This window comes from Vigna umbellata, chromosome 1 (assembly GCF_029865625.1).
Source record: "Vigna umbellata cultivar VRB3 chromosome 1, Vumbellata_1.0, whole genome shotgun sequence".
Taxonomy (NCBI): Eukaryota; Viridiplantae; Streptophyta; class Magnoliopsida; order Fabales; family Fabaceae; genus Vigna; species Vigna umbellata.
In genome coordinates, this window is record NC_142165.1 from 98,584,730 (window position 1) to 98,600,922 (window position 16,193).

The 16,193-nt window shown below is 31.1% G+C and overlaps 3 protein-coding genes across 4 annotated transcripts; 2 read left to right on the forward strand and 1 right to left on the reverse strand.

The window, feature by feature from the left end:
• Positions 1-201: 201 nt before the first annotated feature.
• Positions 202-3,383, forward strand: LOC124826957 (cyclic dof factor 1-like). The gene is made up of 2 exons (XM_047299933.2): positions 202-435; positions 1,711-3,383. The coding sequence occupies exons 1-2, from the start codon at positions 298-300 to the stop codon at positions 2,983-2,985; spliced, it is 1,413 nt and encodes a 470-aa protein (XP_047155889.1). The 5' UTR covers positions 202-297; the 3' UTR covers positions 2,986-3,383.
• A 4,597-nt stretch (positions 3,384-7,980) lies between these two features.
• On the reverse strand, positions 7,981-10,308 carry LOC124826946 (HNH endonuclease). Its single transcript, XM_047299923.2, has 4 exons — positions 9,888-10,308; positions 9,331-9,369; positions 8,555-8,639; positions 7,981-8,478 (listed from the first exon to the last, which is right to left on the reverse strand). Exons 1-4 carry the CDS (start codon positions 10,266-10,268, stop codon positions 8,396-8,398), a joined length of 588 nt encoding a protein of 195 aa, XP_047155879.1. The 5' UTR covers positions 10,269-10,308; the 3' UTR covers positions 7,981-8,395.
• Positions 10,309-10,899: 591 nt separating this feature from the next.
• Positions 10,900-15,986, forward strand: LOC124826747 (agamous-like MADS-box protein AGL65). Of its 2 annotated transcripts, XM_088115350.1 has the most exons (12): positions 10,900-11,332; positions 11,652-11,837; positions 13,061-13,120; positions 13,214-13,232; positions 13,358-13,422; positions 13,508-13,523; positions 13,618-13,679; positions 14,543-14,639; positions 14,774-14,821; positions 14,905-15,032; positions 15,126-15,498; positions 15,702-15,986. In XM_088115350.1, exons 2-12 carry the CDS (start codon positions 11,653-11,655, stop codon positions 15,702-15,704), a joined length of 1,056 nt encoding a protein of 351 aa, XP_087971476.1. In that variant the 5' UTR covers positions 10,900-11,332; position 11,652; the 3' UTR covers positions 15,705-15,986. The 2 variants fall into 2 exon arrangements, with proteins under 2 accessions (XP_087971476.1, XP_047155624.2); XM_047299668.2 differs by lacking the exon at positions 15,702-15,986 and having other exon boundaries at positions 15,126-15,691.
• Positions 15,987-16,193: the final 207 nt, after the last annotated feature.

Below are 16,193 nucleotides of genomic sequence, written 5' to 3' on the forward strand. Positions count from 1 at the left end.
ACATTAAGCCACGTGAAGGAGATTTTTTAGGCAAAAGTGCTGACATAGGAAAAGAGAGGGTGCACGCAAGGAGTGTGCTACCAGAATCGAACATGGCCAAAAGAAAATCTAATAGAAGCCACAAGAATTCGTGGCCAAGAATTGAAACCTAGTTCTGACGTGGCATCTCATTCTGCTTTAATCGGATCAAAATCCTATTCGTCGTGTTTCCACTGACACTTCGCAACACAATCACATCCCAAACCAAGTAACTAACTCGCTGCCATCTCTCACTTTTCGATTCGATCCCCAAAAAAAATGCACGAAATTAGAGATCCTGCAATTAGGCTCTTCGGCCAGAAGATCCCCTTCCCTGAAGATGTTGACATAGAAGAAGAAGAAGAGGAAGAAGACGAGAGTGGTGATGGAAAAGAGGAAGAGAAAGAAGAGGATAAGGTATGGTTTGTAGTGTGTCTCAGAAAATTGTTTTCAGAATCAAACCAACGTTTTTTGTGACGTACACACAACACCCTTTCCTTCTAATGCCAAAACCTCTCATGGGTCCGTTTTGTCTCTTCGTTTTTCCTTTATTTGCACACATCACAACAACCTACCTCCCTACTCGTCTGCTTTTTTTTAAAAAAAATTCGTTTCTACCTCAATTTTTACTCCTCATGTTGTTCTTCAATGGAAAACTTGTACCCTTCTGTTAATTTTTGTCAATTCCAATTGGAAATTGATTTAACGAAAGTTCCCAATTTGCGTAATTTTTTGCTAATTAGGTAGTTTCAATTCAATGTTCTCGAAGTAAATTGGTCGGATGTTAAAAGAAAAATCTGTTTTTTTTTCAATTCCAAAATTGGCTTATTTTTGTACAAAATAATAGGTTTAGTAACCTTGCTAAGAATTGAAGTAAAAATTGTATTCCAAACCGTTCGTAGACAGCAAACTTTCTCGTGTTCTGATTTTGCTGATTGTGATAAATTTTATGGAACATTTTGACGTTTGAGTGGTGATCTCAACAATCTACCCAACAATTTCAGTCAACTCTGTCTGCAGAACAGGAACATCACTGTTTTTTTTTTCTCATCCACTTGTTTTATTGTTTCAACTCTATGTACATGTTTACTTCATTGTCCTGCTTAAAACCAGTGTTTTCTGTCGGTACAATCCTACTCTCATCCAAATCTGTGCTAATAATCCGCTATGTGACTGTAAGGGGTTTCCTTTCTCTACCTTTCTTTGCCACTAAAAATTGATATTTTTTTTTCGCTTGGATCATTCAGCTAACACTTCACAGCTAAATTATCTATATAGTTCCTTGAGTTCCTGCATCAAGTATTTTTTTTAGACCGTGGAATTGTTGTATTGTGTATTCTGGAATGTTAAGAACAGGGAACTCTATACTGTATGTAAGAATGGTTCCAGTATAATTTTTCATTGGTCTTGCTTATATTTTTACACTGTCAAATTGCATAGATACTTCTATAAGATCGGCTTTTTGAGTTTTCTCCACTGAAAAATTGAACATATTTTCTGAGTATGGTCAGAGGTTTTCAAATTTTGGTTTTCTTTTATGCAATATTTCTTCAAAAAGACTGCTCTACCTTCCTTATTACCCAATACTATTGTTTTTCCTGTTATGACAATTGTGAACATGTATATCTTGGTTTTGTTTATGCAATTCAGAAGCATTCATTTTAGTGAGCAAAACATGTTTTATATTACTAGGATGCTGGAGTTGAAAATGTTACTGAGGAAGACCTAGAAGCTGATCCTTCTCCGAGTGCAGGAGAGACTAAAGATTCAGGTACATCCCCTGAGGCTATTGTGAACCCCAAAACACCTTCCATAGAAGAAGAAACGGCAAAATCAAAAGCTGACAAATCAGAGAAGGAGCAAGGCGATGCGGCTAACTCACAAGAGAAAACTCTGAAGAAACCAGATAAAGTGCTACCATGCCCCCGCTGCAAAAGTATGGACACTAAGTTTTGTTACTATAACAACTACAATGTCAACCAGCCACGTTATTTCTGCAAAGCTTGTCAAAGATACTGGACTGCAGGTGGCACCATGCGGAATGTTCCTGTGGGGGCAGGGCGGCGAAAGAACAAGAACTCTGCCTCGCACTATCGGCACATCAGTATCTCTGAGGCCCTTCAAGCAGCCAGAATTGATTCTCCCAATGGAACTCATCTTCCACCTTTGAAAGGCAATGGTAGAGTTCTCAGCTTTGGATTAGATGCACATGCACCGATTTGTGATTCCATGGCATCTGTCCTCAATCTTGGAGAGAAAAAGGTTCCCGATAGCACAACAAATGGGTTTCAGCATGGCTTTGAGGACCAAAGACTCCCTATTCCTCGCAAAAGCGGGGAAAATGGTGATGACTCTTCGAATACATCTTCCATTACAGTTTCCAATTCCATGGGAGAAAGTAGCAAAAGCACCTTCCAACCACAACCAGTGCTCCAACATCATGGTTTCCTTCCTCAACTTCCGTGTGTTCCTTGGCCCTATACATGGAATTCTCCCGTTCCCCCACCTGCTTTGTGTCCTTCCGGATATGCCTTATCATTCTATCCTCCTGCTACATTCTGGAACTGTGGAATGCCAGGGAATTGGAATGTTCCATGGTTTTCTTCACTTTCATCTGCTTCAAACCCGAACTCTCCGGGCTCCGCTCCAAACTCTCCGACTCTGGGGAAGCACTCGCGGGACGGAGACATGATCAAGCAAGACTCTTTGCACAAAGAAGAAGCTTCAAGGCCAAGAAACGGGGGTGTTTTGGTTCCAAAAACGTTGAGAATCGATGATCCAAATGAAGCTGCAAAGAGTTCTATATGGGCAACTCTAGGAATTAAGAATGAGTCAGTAAGTGGGGCAGGTATGTTTAAGGCCTTCCAATCAAAGAAGGAGGAAAAGAATCATGTTGAAGCCTCTCCAGTGTTGATGGCCAACCCTGCAGCTTTATCTAGATCCCTCAATTTTCATGAGAACTCATGAAATAATGGCACCTGTTAGAAGTCCTTTTTGCAAGGTTAGTCACTTATAGTGTATCCAGCAAGAGACGGTGACCATCTTTGAGTGAAGGATTATTGATTTGCTTCGTTGACCGTGTATAGAAGAACCGAAAGGGTGGTACTCTCTGATTTCCTCAGCAAGCATAAGTGGACGGGAGGACTAATTTTGTCTTTATTTTATTTGACATTATGAATAGAATATATAGGTTATTTTTAATGTGGTTAGTTTGAAAAGTTTGAGTTCATGTGCATGTATAAAAGTATATATGTGAAATACTGATCTTTTAGGCCAGAGATGGAAAAGATCTTTCACGTTGTATAAAAATCCAGATATTGTACATGTTTTCGGTACTCAGTAGAAAAGTTCTGACTTTCGGAGTATTGCCTCTCTCCCTCTGTCTGAACGAACAAAGACAGAGATATTTGCTATCCGTAAATTGGGGACCAAAAACTACAGAACTAGGAAGATAAGCACAGCCAATACCATCATAAAAGTAATGGATACCGCACTCTTGATTGTCTTGTCATACTTTCATATGCTGTCATATATTTTAAATCATTCAAAAAAATAACTGATATTACAATAACACGTTCCAGAAAAGAAAAAGTAGCTTTTACAATAAAAATAATCGATCATTTTATAAGATAAAATGATCTTCATTCTTATACTTGTTTATACTCTGTAAATTTGTTCCTGCAAATGAACGACCTGGCTATAAAAGGGTTGTGGAAAAACTTGCATACGACAGGCTTCTTTCTCTTCTTCTTCACATTAACATCTTTCTTTTATCTTTTCAATAAATATGCGTTCTGGTAATTATATCTGTTTTTAATTTAGAAACGGAGACTAAAAGTAATTTAAATGTATTTTTTTATTTATGTGTTATTTAAAAATAAAATCACAATTGAATTTTAAATTTTAAAATAAACAATATATCACCAATTTATAATTAAAAATTTAGTATAAGAAAATAAAAATACAAAAACTTTTTAAAGATGAATTCTTATTCTCTTAACCTTCAACTTAGAAGAATGAAAGTAATTTTAAAATTAAACACTCATGAACTTAAAAGAATAGAAAAGTAATTTCAAAATTAAACACTTGTTTTCTTTGATAAAAATATTAAACAATTGTATTCTTTTGGACACCAAAAGGATCTCCAAGTAACATTAAAACTGAACCACAATAATGATTTATCTAAAATTCTTTTGCTTGGTCTTTTAAACTTTCTAAAATTTGAAGTAAATACTAAAAGCTAATTTATTATCAAAGTTAACACTACCTCCATTCCACTAATAGAGTTCCCACCTATTACACCTATGAATAAAGTTCTTACATTGATTAGATAATATTTGTTTCGAATATAATTTATAAATGAATTTAAATGTTATTTTATAAATTAATTTTATAAAATTAAGTTAAAGTTAAAATGTATTTTAAAGTAGAAAATAGTATTGAAATGTTGAACAGGAGTTGTGTTGGGATGTGATGAGACCTAAAGCTAAAAGATGAAACCTTGAGTTGAGATCCTTTTGTTCTTGGCAATGGCAGCCAACTTTTTTTGACTTTTTTCTCTTTTTAATTCCCTTTTACCCTTTCCATCTGCAACACCAAGAAAGCAATGCCTCTTTTATTTTCCTCCATACGTTCTCACTGCCAAATTTCAATCATCAACCCAAACCCAAACACAATAAATACACTTCTTTCTTAACCATCCCTTTTCAATAACTACAGTTTTTATTTATTTTCCCTTTCTAAAAGTTTTTCTTTTTACTTTCAGAAAACAAAATAATTACATTTTTATTTTAAAAAGGTTAAATATTTCTTTATTTTTGATGTTTCTATCTCAAGTTCATTAACGAATGATAATGTTATGATTAATTATATATTTAAAGTAATGTCTGTTTAAGAATTTTATCGATCAAGATTTTATTTTTGAAAAAATAACAGAAAGAATATTTAAATAATACTTAATTTTAACTTTTAAATTATGTGACGTATTGAAGGTGATAGAAATACATCAATTTTTTTATTTTCAAATAATAGTTTATTGAAGAAAAATATTTATTTATTATTGTTACTTGGAGGTGGAAAGCTTTCAAAAGAAAATACTACGGAGATTAGAAGCTATTGGCTAACGAAACTGTGGGAAAGTAATTATCTTTTTGCAAAGAAAAGTACTATGATAATTTGTGGATCTGTGTTTGAAATTAAAAATTAAAGTTGAATTTGAATTATAATTTTTTATTTAACTAAATTTAAGATGAATTTATCTTTTAAATTAATTTTAAAAAATAAATATATTGATGCAGTGTTTACTGAAAAATAAAAATGAATTTAAATATTTCAACTAAAATTCAAGTATATGTAATCTTATTGCAACCAAACTCAATTCTTCATTCCAAACATTTTCATTTATTTTCTTTTAGGACTATTCATTTAACGAACACATGATGAGTTTTTTGAAAAGTTAAATTCAATTTTCAGGTTTCTAAACAAAATTTAAAAAAATGGTCTTTGGATTCTTACCATTTTTTTCTTATTAAGAATCGTTCTTAAGAACTATATGTTGTAGAAAATTTATTTAAAAATGCATGTCTTTGTTCTTAAAATTGCATGTTTCGCATTTTTTTATTTTAATTTATTTATAAAAAAATAAAAAAAAAAGTGCCAAAAGATATATTACTACTACTTATCAGTACCCAAGCAAGAGTTGGATTGTAATGTGAATTACATATTAAATCCTTTTATATTATCACTAAAACATTCCTCTTAAATGTTTTTGTCTTGAGTTATTTCCTATGATCATATTTTAGAATTTCACATGGGATATTATAAAATGTTTTTCAACATCTCTCACCTAACTTCTATGCTTATAGCTCAATTTAATATAAACAAACAAAGTCACTCAATAACAACTCACATTTTTAACATCAAACAATAACAAGAAGAATCATTGCAAGTTTTTCTTGCCTAACTCAGAAAAATGACACTGATAGTCATCAATTATATTAATTCATGAGAAACTACATAGGACCATTTTTATATTTAGTTTGATTAAAGCTTATTAACGTCACATTCAAAAAAAATATAAAAAAGGACAAGTTATGATATTGATTGCTATAGATTATTTGACAAAATCAAAACTATTTTTTATAACTTATAAATTCATAAAACTCTCAAAGATAAAAAAAAGTCAAAATTGGCATGTTTTCATTTAAGTGCATCATTTTTATAGGTAAAATTATGTCAATATCTTTAAATTTCACATAAATTCTTACTAACTAGTTTTTAATGTCCATTTATACTATCTTAATTCCTATTAAAGGCATAATTATTTTTCATCATGAGAACATTAAATGATTTTTCTTCTCTTAACCTTTTATATTATCATGTAACTATTCAATATTTTAATTAAAAATATATAAAGAAAATAAAAATTATATTGATCTCCTCAATATCATATCAATTTCATTAAAATAAAAGTTTTTTACTAACATTTCAAAAATGTTATTATATCTTCGCACAACATAACTATATATTCCAATTATAATTATCATTGTTTTGGTTACAATGATATTTGTCATAACAACCAACTTATTATACATTATCAACTTTTTTTTAAAAGAATAATGTCAACTTTTAACAATGAAAGTTATCAAAACTATAATCAAAGATGTTAAATAACCAAGTTCTTCTATCTTAATATTGTAATATTTACTATATTGTACTTTGTCTTTCACTCAATATATTATACTCGGAATACAAACTTAAAACAGAACTACATTGTTTAAAATATGACTAAGGTAACGTAACATATGTATAAAAATTGATTTTTGTTATTTACTACTTGTTTAAAGTATAAAATCTATCGAGGATTAGACATTTTCAAACTTAATACCAAAACACTTTACATATTAAGAAAAGTATTGAAAAATACTAAACACAATATCAATAATAACATATACATTTTTTAAAACTAACAACTATAAACAAGTCAAGCTAAGGAATATAATTTTGTAACATAATTACATAAACTTCATTTATTAAGTCTATATAGTGAAGAAAACAATAGTTGAGACGATAGAAACATAATAATTACATTCCCAAGCATTAAAACTTCTATTTTTTTTTCTTTTATAGTTGAGTATTCTCAATTCATGAAATTGATGATTTGTATTCAGTGTATCTTCTAATGTTTTCAATATCAATCACCAAAAGTTAGGTCAAATATTGGAAATCGATTTCGAATATACATAAAAAATATATCAAGTTATTCAAGAGAAGTTACTTCTTATTCTAATAATTCATTTTCTTTGAAACATAATAATTATAAAAACAAATAATGGTGAGAACTATTAGTAATTCTTAAAAAAGTTACTTTAGAAATAGCTTAATCCCTCCTGTTTTCACAATCCAAAAACAAACATACATAAAATAATATTATTTTACATTTTTAATATCAGTTGAGGATCTCCTTTAATTTAATATTTTCAACAAGTTAAAATAATGGTATATTGTAGACCACAATCTGTAAGAGTGAATCATTGTATCTCTTTTTAAGCCTTAGATGATTAAAATTAATGTAAACATTTAATAACTATAAAAATGATAATATGTGTAACATAATAAAATACAGATAGAATTAATTCTTCATTTTAAAATAATTTTAGACAAACTGTAAGTACATTGTTGTTGTAAAAATAAATTTATTTTAGATAAATATATTCGTGAAAATATAACCAAAAACTTTAGAAAATAAAAGAAAACTAAAACACCAATCATTTTACAACAAAGAGAATAATATATTTGAGTTTTTTTAACCTTTTACACATAATAATTTTAAAATAACAGAACCCATAAAGATTTTTCTTCGTTTTTCATCAAATGGTATTACAAGGAAAAAGTAATAATGGCTACACAGATTATAAGTACAGCTAAAATACACAAATCATATTACTCAATACAAAAAAAATATCCAAGAATTTGTAATTTTTATTTAATTTAAGTCAAAAGAAGAAAGTGTATTCAAAAGATACAATAAAAAGTATGTTAATGACATTTTTCTACTATACGATATTTCATTGCAATCAAAGTATACTTTCAAACAACAGAAATGTAATAAAGGATGGTAGCTATGCTACTGTCCAAGGTAATAAAGGTCGATGCAAGATTTGAACAAGACCTTATCATATTAAAAGTTTGAAATTCCCGTTGATGTGATATTGTAGGGTGAACAACAATAAAGGATATGGAAAAGAACGAATAAACGTGTAGATGTGAGTGCCACAAATGAAGCCCCAAAGATTTTGTCAGGATGAATAGCTACAAGGTCTTCATTTAAACTCATCTAGAAATCAATCACTGAGTAAATTAATATGGAGAAAAAAGTTCATTGGATTCTACATCCCCCAGTATCGGGTCCACGCCGGACATTACCATAGGCAGACAGTTCAAGAAGATCCATATCACGATCTGTGCAATGCATCCAGTACTCTAGTTAATAAATTTCGAATTACTACTAAAGTTAACGCAATCATTATAGTTGTACCTGAAACCCTGCAATAAGAACTCTTTTGAATAAGTTCAGCTTTGGAGATATCTGTTCGGTTACCCTTTGAACGATTAACTGTTGCCTGAAAGCCATGGATAGAAACTTTTAAGTGAATTAAGGGAACCAGATTAAATCCCTAAACTACAGCATGTTGGGTAGTTTTTTTTTCACTTGCAAACAAATAAAATTGGGACGGGGGAGTAAATTGTACTAGTAAAACTAAAACTCCATGAACAAACCAAATAAAAGAGGGAAATTATATAAACATCTAACAAAATTAATGGCATCCCTTTTAGGACTACCGAATAGAAACTGGAAATGTTGAAAATCATACAGATATCGGGTAATGGAAGCAACAGAAAGAAATGTAAAATTGGAGCGAAGGAGTCACGTTTTTGAGAAACAGGTCATTGGCTCTAGTAATGTCCCTGATTTACATTGGCTCTAGTAATGTCCCTGGTTAGTAGAATTTCCATAAATATCTTGACAGAGTATTTTTGACGCTACACTAAAAGGAAAATCCATTTCACAAAGAAATATGGATGATTTTTACGCACTAGTGTAAAAAGAAATGCCTATAGTTAAATCAAGTTTACCAGTATCACTGTAATGTAACTGGTAAGGATCAGAACAAATATGTTTAAATTAAAAAAAAAAATCACATTAACACATTTTTTTTCAAAGTAAATATTACAAGATTCCTTCAAAACCTCTGGCCATATTCTCCCTTCAAAAGGAAACAAAGAAATGGGAAAAAAAAAGAAAAATCTTACCTGTAATACTTGACAGTTTTCCAGAGTGCTTTCTCCCCCCTGTAGTTTCACAAAAACACCCAAATGAGGAATGAGCAAAACGAAAATTAAAACCAAAATGTATTGGCAAGCAACTTAATGATGGTACTGATATTTGGAGGGTCGCATAAAAATCCATCATTGTCTTCTCCTTACGTCACTAATAAAGCATATGGTTCAACTCAAAATTTCCTTTTCACTTTATTATAGTTCTTTATTTCCCCACCATGACGCTAATTAAATCCAGTGACATTTTCAGAAAAATCAAGTTCAGAAATTTCCATTGAAGAAACACAGCAAAGACTCGAAAAAGGACAACCCGTAACGGTAATTTCCATTGAAGTTGCTTTTCCTTAATCTACGTGGGAATATGCAATACACAAATTATGCAGAGCATATAGAAGTGCAGAGTAGGGTCTTCTCCTAAGACAATTTGGTACAATACCACGTAGGCATACGGCAACTCAAAGAAATCTAATTATTGAGACAAAAGAAAAACAATAGAAATTGAGTTAAGAAATGAAAATAAAGGGTAAGACCTTAGAGTAAGGGACAATGTGGTCGTAGTCATGACAGAGACAACCGGGGCAACCTACGAGCTTGCGAAAGACAGTATTGCCGAGGGCGTCCCTGCGCCAGCGGTCGGGGTCTCGTCCTTTGACCTTGTCTGCCTTTTCCCAGCATTTCTGCTTAACGCTGTGAGGGAAGCTCCGAGGGTTAGGGTTAGGATAATCGAGAGAGAGAGAGAATACGTCATGGTCAACGTCGAGGAGAGTGGCAGAGGGTGATGTGCTTCGTTTGGACGGAGAAGATAATTTAGACGAAGAGGTTTTGGATCTGTCCTTCAGTGGTGACGAAGACCTCGCCCTCCTTCTTCTTTCTTCTCTGCTACTCGACTCAGTAGCAATACTACCCTTCATTCTCTTGGCCCCTTTTTCTTCCTTATCCAATTTCACATTTTATAATTTAGGATTCTCTTAAAATTCATATACATAACTCTTTTTAGGAGCACATTTACATAACTTATAAATATACTTTTATCATTAAAAAATAAGCAATTAAGTGTTTTTTTTACTTTTTTAAAAATAAATCATTTGTCTTTTGTAGAAAATAAGTTTATACAAACAAAAAACCTTACATACTACTTAAAAAAAACTATGACACTTTTTTTGCATTAACATTTTATTGCCTAATTTTATTTGAGTTGTAATTAAAAATTATATATATATATATATATATATATATATATATATATATATAAATTTATATTTTAAAGATTATTTTTAAATAAATTTGTTTTTTTAAAAAAATAAATATAAAAGTAGTTACAGGTGTTTAACAAATTTCATAAATTATACTTTTACTTTTATTTTAAAAAAAAATTAATGAATACATAAAGTTATAAATTAGAAATTATTTGTATGATTTTATTCATAGAGAAAAAAAAGAAAAAAAAGAAAAAAAATATTTTTTTATTTGATAAAAATAATAAATGTGTTACAATAATGAGTATATGTCCGAGTAGACCTTTTCAAAAACATAAAAGAGACATAAAAACTAAGGAAATGGGTAAAAAAAAAAGATAAACAGAAAGAAACATGTGAGTTTGTTTTAAAACGTGGTATATGTGCATGAGGAGGAAGAGAGAGGAAAATGTGTTGGTTTTGTTGGTAGAGGAGGTGTTTGTTGCATGGTGCCAACGATTGGGGTCTCCCAAATCTCACCCTTCATATTCATGTTACGAGCTTGGTTGGTTCCCCAAACTCTACCCACCGAAATCACAGCTATACCTTTCATCTTTCAACAATTTGTTAGCTCCTAGATTTCATATCCAGCTTTCCTTCTTTCTCTCTACTCGCCATCTCCCATAAACAAATGCTGCTCTGATTCTTTAGTTACCTCACACCTTCACCACTTTTTTTTAACATTTCCATTCACTTCTCTCGATTCTTTTCCTACACGCTCTCTTCACTCTCTCAATAAGGTTCTTTTTTTTAACTCTATCACAATTTGGATTTCCTTCAAATATAGCATTGCCCCTTTCTCTTCAACTTCAATTCTTTCTCTTCATATTTGGCTTAAGTTTTTGTTTGTTTGTTGCATCCTTCAACCTCCTCGCTTTTTTAATGGCTTGGAAACTTTTTTTACCAGATGGGGAATTTAAGATCAATTACTATGTTACATCGAATCATTTATTGTCAAAATTTGGTTAAATTAATTATTTGTTTTCGGTTGTTTGTGGCAATATTGGGGGCGAGGGTATATAAGGCTAAATGTGTTCACTCTTAATCCTAAATTTGCAGGATGGGAAGGGTTAAATTGAAGATAAAGAAATTAGAGAGCATAAGCAATCGGCATGTGACTTATTCAAAGCGTAAAAGTGGAATTTTAAAGAAAGCAAAGGAATTATCAATACTGTGCGACATAGACATTCTCCTTCTCATGTTTTCTCCTACAGGAAAGCCTACATTACTACAAGGAGAGCGCAGGTAATAATAATGAAAAAATATTTAAGTTGCGTTGGGAATGACTGAATGATACTGTTTTGTGAGTGAGTTGAACATGTATGTCTGAATAGAACAACTAACCAAGAACCTTGATATGATATTTATGCCTTTCTATGAGGAAACAACCCTGCTTGCTGTAACAAACATTGTATGACATATGACACCCAATGGTTTTTTTGTATTTTGAAAGTATTTGTATGGTAAACTTTTATTGTTTCATTAAAACACACTATCTGTTGTAGGTGCAAATAATCTTCTAGGAGGATAATGAGATATTGTTAGTTTTATAGAGAATGCAATTTAATACTGTATATTATTTTATTGGGTGGATCTGTAATAAGAGATTACTCTCGCATTTGAAATTTGAAATCATTAAGTATATATTCTTTGGACTGTAATTGTTTATTGGATAAAAGAACTGGATTCCAAATTTTCTCGGTGTGACTAGAATTCTTTCCATTTGCTCCGGAGGTCTTGTTAAATTGAAAGCTGTAAATCAAAACATGAGTGTGTAAATTTATAAGTTTTTTTTTATAGTTTTGTAACATTTATTTATAAGCATAATATTATATACTTCAAACTATTAAATTGGTTGGTTTCGTGGTAACATAGAAAGAAATGATTCTAATCTATTTGCAAGTGTTTCAAGTATAACTAGTTCCTAGTCAATCCTTAACTTAAAACAGTACATTAAAATGTATATGCAATAATTGAACAGTTGAAAAGAAAAATAGCAATTCAACAACTCCAACACTATAATAATAACAACAAAAGTCTAATTATACTATGATTTGTGTTCAACATATTTGATGAGTATTATGTTGGTTTTCAAGTGTCCTAGAACCCTTTTCCTCTGACCAGACTGCATCCAGCTACTCAAGTATTATATATGAGATATATTTTTGTATGTAATACAGTTTAATATTCTAAATGGTATAAAGAGACAGAACGATAGTATTGTTAACTAGCTAGTCCTTGTTAACGCCCATATTTTCATATTTACTGTTCAAGTTTATGATTTGTTTTCTTTCAAGCTAGAACCAAGTCCAAATAGTTATGTTAATTTTTTTTTTTTTCACAACGTGAAAGAGACTAGATTCATGCAATATCACTAATAAAAAAAATGCACGTTTCAGGACTTAAAATGTAAAATAGTAAATTCATTATGATCTTTAATAATATTGAATATTGGTTATTATTTTCAGTAATATTGAGGAGGTTGTTGCAAAATTTGCTCAACTTAGCCCACAAGAAAGGGCCAAAAGGTTTGTCAACCGTTTTTGTGAACTTGAATCGTTTCTTAGTTTTCATTTGTTAGTCATAAGGAAGCTAATATATTTCCTTGTTTTATTGAGCAGGAAAATGGAAAGTCTTGAAGTAAGAATACTCTGTTTTTCTCAATTACGTTTTCTACATACATTGTTTTTGTTTTGTCAAATTCATCTTTCGTGTTGTCTCTACATTTGGTAATGTTTAGAATTCTGTTTTGGTTTTAAATGTAGGCTTTAAAGAAAACCTTCAAGAAATTGGATCATGACGTAAAAATACAGGATTTCTTAGGTTCAAGGTAAGTTTCTACGATCATCAATTTGTCAATGTCTTTTACATAAAGCTGTCTATAGTTTCTCACTTTTATCTTTTCTACCTTGCAGCAGCCAAACAGTGGAGGTACAATTTCTTCATAGACAACGCAATGTTTAATAATAATGTCAGAATCTTTAGTTAGAAGTTGAGCAACCAAAATGTTATGATCTGTGTGTAGGAATTATCTCATCAAGTGAGGGTTTTACAAGCTCAGCTCACAGAAGTACATCAGAGACTGAGGTGCAACTTTGGAGCTTTTGGTTGTTAAAGTATTTCTTTTTCTTTTTGGTTTTATAAGCTCTCCTGTTGAAATATTATTCATTTGACCTCTTCAGGTTTAGTGTTTTGCAATCAATTGGTTACTTCAATCCCTTATATATTATTTTCTTGTGCATTTGAACTTTGACATGTTTCTTTATGCTCATACCCACGTTCACATGTCAAAATTATTGCAGGTGATGTAACTTTTGATGTTTTTTAATCTATTTGAGATTTGGGTTTTCTGTATATAAAATGATTTATTATAACGTCAAGAGATCAAATATAACAAATTATAATTGAAAATACTATTCTATCCTCTTCCCATAAACAAAACACTAGCATAGTTATGATGTTGAGTTCTGATAATATTTGATTTGTTACTAGAATGTTATAAGTTTGTTTATAGTATTACAAAAGGAAGTAGTAATTGATACTAGTTTATATATTGCATTATTTATATTTTGGCAATGCGTAAGAAAATCCAATCAAATTTCACATTTTGTATGACATATTCTACCAGTTGTGAGTATGAAACACAACACCTTATCTTTGTTCATAACCTGTACTTTGTTTAGGTCAGAGAAGTGAAACCATTGTACTCGTTCACCTTTCTTAAATATCTAGTTTTTCATAGTTGCAGAAATTTTAGTAGTTGGATTTGAGCAATTCTTATCCGTTAACATTCATCGAACTTCTACTTGATTTTTCCTCTGCTAACATTAACACTCATAATACGAACATGATGCTATATGAAATTGATGTTGTCATACATGAGTTATGGGTCATGAAAGTTTAAGTAATAATCATTAATTAATATTGTGTTTAAATTTTCAACATTTTAGCTATTGGAATAATGTAGAGAAGATCAACAATTTAGAGCATCTGAGGCAAATGGAAGAGTCAATACGAGAATCAATCAATCGAGTCGGCCTGCAGAAGGTAAGTCTTTGTTTCATGTGTAGACTAGCCATATTGCCATGTCATCTTCAAATGACCACTACACCAATCCATAAATAACTAATGAAATTTAGGTTTGTATGTTAACATGTCAACATGCTTTCTGAAATTAACAGGAAAATTTAGGGAAGCACCAACTCATTTCACTTGAATGTGCTAACCAGGTAGTAAATGCTGTATTTTCTCTTTGTTAATATTTCTTGTTCCACTTTTCAATAATTTTATTTGGTATATTATTGCATCATAGTTACAGGAAGGGATGGCTTTACCCTTGATGATGGCAAGTCTACAAGAATCTCAACCACTGTCTTGGCTTTTGAATAATGATAATCATCAATTGTTGTTACCAAATGAACCAAAATTTCTACCATTCAGGTGGGTTAAATCATGTCTATTAATGGTTTATTAGATTTTCTTCCTGTGATTCATCTTTCAATGTAGTTACTGGTTTAATTGTGTAACATACAGTGATAATACTAATAGAGAAGTTGAGTGTTCCACTGACATTTCACTTCCAAGCTATTCAAATTATATTGGGAGCAACAAACTTGAAGTTGGTAGCTCTCCCCAAGTGACTTTGGGTCAAGGAGGTGGTGCAATGAACGAGCTAAATGGAACTACATATTTAAATGTACAACGTTGTGACCAATTTACGTTCCCTCCACAAGATATTGAGGAAGCAAAGCATTTACCTACATTGAACAATAAATCAAACACCGTGGATTACCAAGTTAACAACTTTGATCTTTCCGGTTCACTATTTGAAAATGGACATCAATTTTGGAATTCTGCTTCGGGGTCTTGTGGTATTGCCATGTATAATGAGAACGGCTACCACAGGGTAAGCAATCCTTTTATGTTTCAATGATTCATACTTTTGGGGATAGATTTTGAATTTGCTAATGTCGCTCAAATGGACATTAAGACAACTCGAACAAGACATAATATTTAGTGTGTTTCAATTCTTCATGTTGGACTTTACTCCTACTTTTCTTGTAGACAATTTGAGTTTAGGTTGTTTCTGATGTCCTATATATTTTGCAGTAAATCACTGAGTCAACTATGCATACTAGCCTTTTTGGAGTGACAAGTTATTAGCTGATAAAGTGATGACAAAATGGTTGCAAATTATGTCTACAAAAACCAAATTAGATTGTCTCTCCACCTATGAGGTCAACGTGGTTGGTGAGAGTGGACAATATTAGTTGTATATATTGTAAGACTTGTAGGATGCAGTTTTCTCACATACCAGTATTAAATTCACTAACTGTTTTACTAGTAGATTTTTGGAACTGATTAATCCAAGCTGTAAATTTGAATTTTGTACAAAATTTATTTTAATGGTCTTATAAATAGTTTCACAAAGTCAAAGTTTATTTGTTCCGGTGTCCCTTAGCACACATACAATCTTTTATCTAAGAACATATTATTCAGAAATCAAAGTTCCAAATTAGTCATTAATATTGTAATGTTATATGAAGAACTGTGCTCTAATATTTTTATTTAGATTTCATATTTGAGTCCGCGTAAAATATA

Excerpts from the sequence above, each read along its gene's own strand:
- LOC124826957 (XM_047299933.2), top strand. The coding sequence starts at position 298 with ATGCACGAAATTAGAGATCCTGCAATTAGGCTCTTCGGCCAGAAGATC. Across the intron at positions 436-1,710 it reads AAGAGAAAGAAGAGGATAAG|GATGCTGGAGTTGAAAATGT; the intron begins GTATGGTTTGTA and ends TTATATTACTAG.
- LOC124826946 (XM_047299923.2), bottom strand. The coding sequence starts at position 10,268 with ATGAAGGGTAGTATTGCTACTGAGTCGAGTAGCAGAGAAGAAAGAAGA. Across the intron at positions 8,640-9,330 it reads AAAACTGTCAAGTATTACAG|GCAACAGTTAATCGTTCAAA; the intron begins GTAAGATTTTTC and ends CATGGCTTTCAG. Across the intron at positions 8,479-8,554 it reads TTCTTATTGCAGGGTTTCAG|ATCGTGATATGGATCTTCTT; the intron begins GTACAACTATAA and ends TGCATTGCACAG.
- LOC124826747 (XM_047299668.2), top strand. The coding sequence starts at position 11,653 with ATGGGAAGGGTTAAATTGAAGATAAAGAAATTAGAGAGCATAAGCAAT. Across the intron at positions 11,838-13,060 it reads TTACTACAAGGAGAGCGCAG|TAATATTGAGGAGGTTGTTG; the intron begins GTAATAATAATG and ends TATTATTTTCAG. Across the intron at positions 14,640-14,773 it reads ATCGAGTCGGCCTGCAGAAG|GAAAATTTAGGGAAGCACCA; the intron begins GTAAGTCTTTGT and ends TGAAATTAACAG.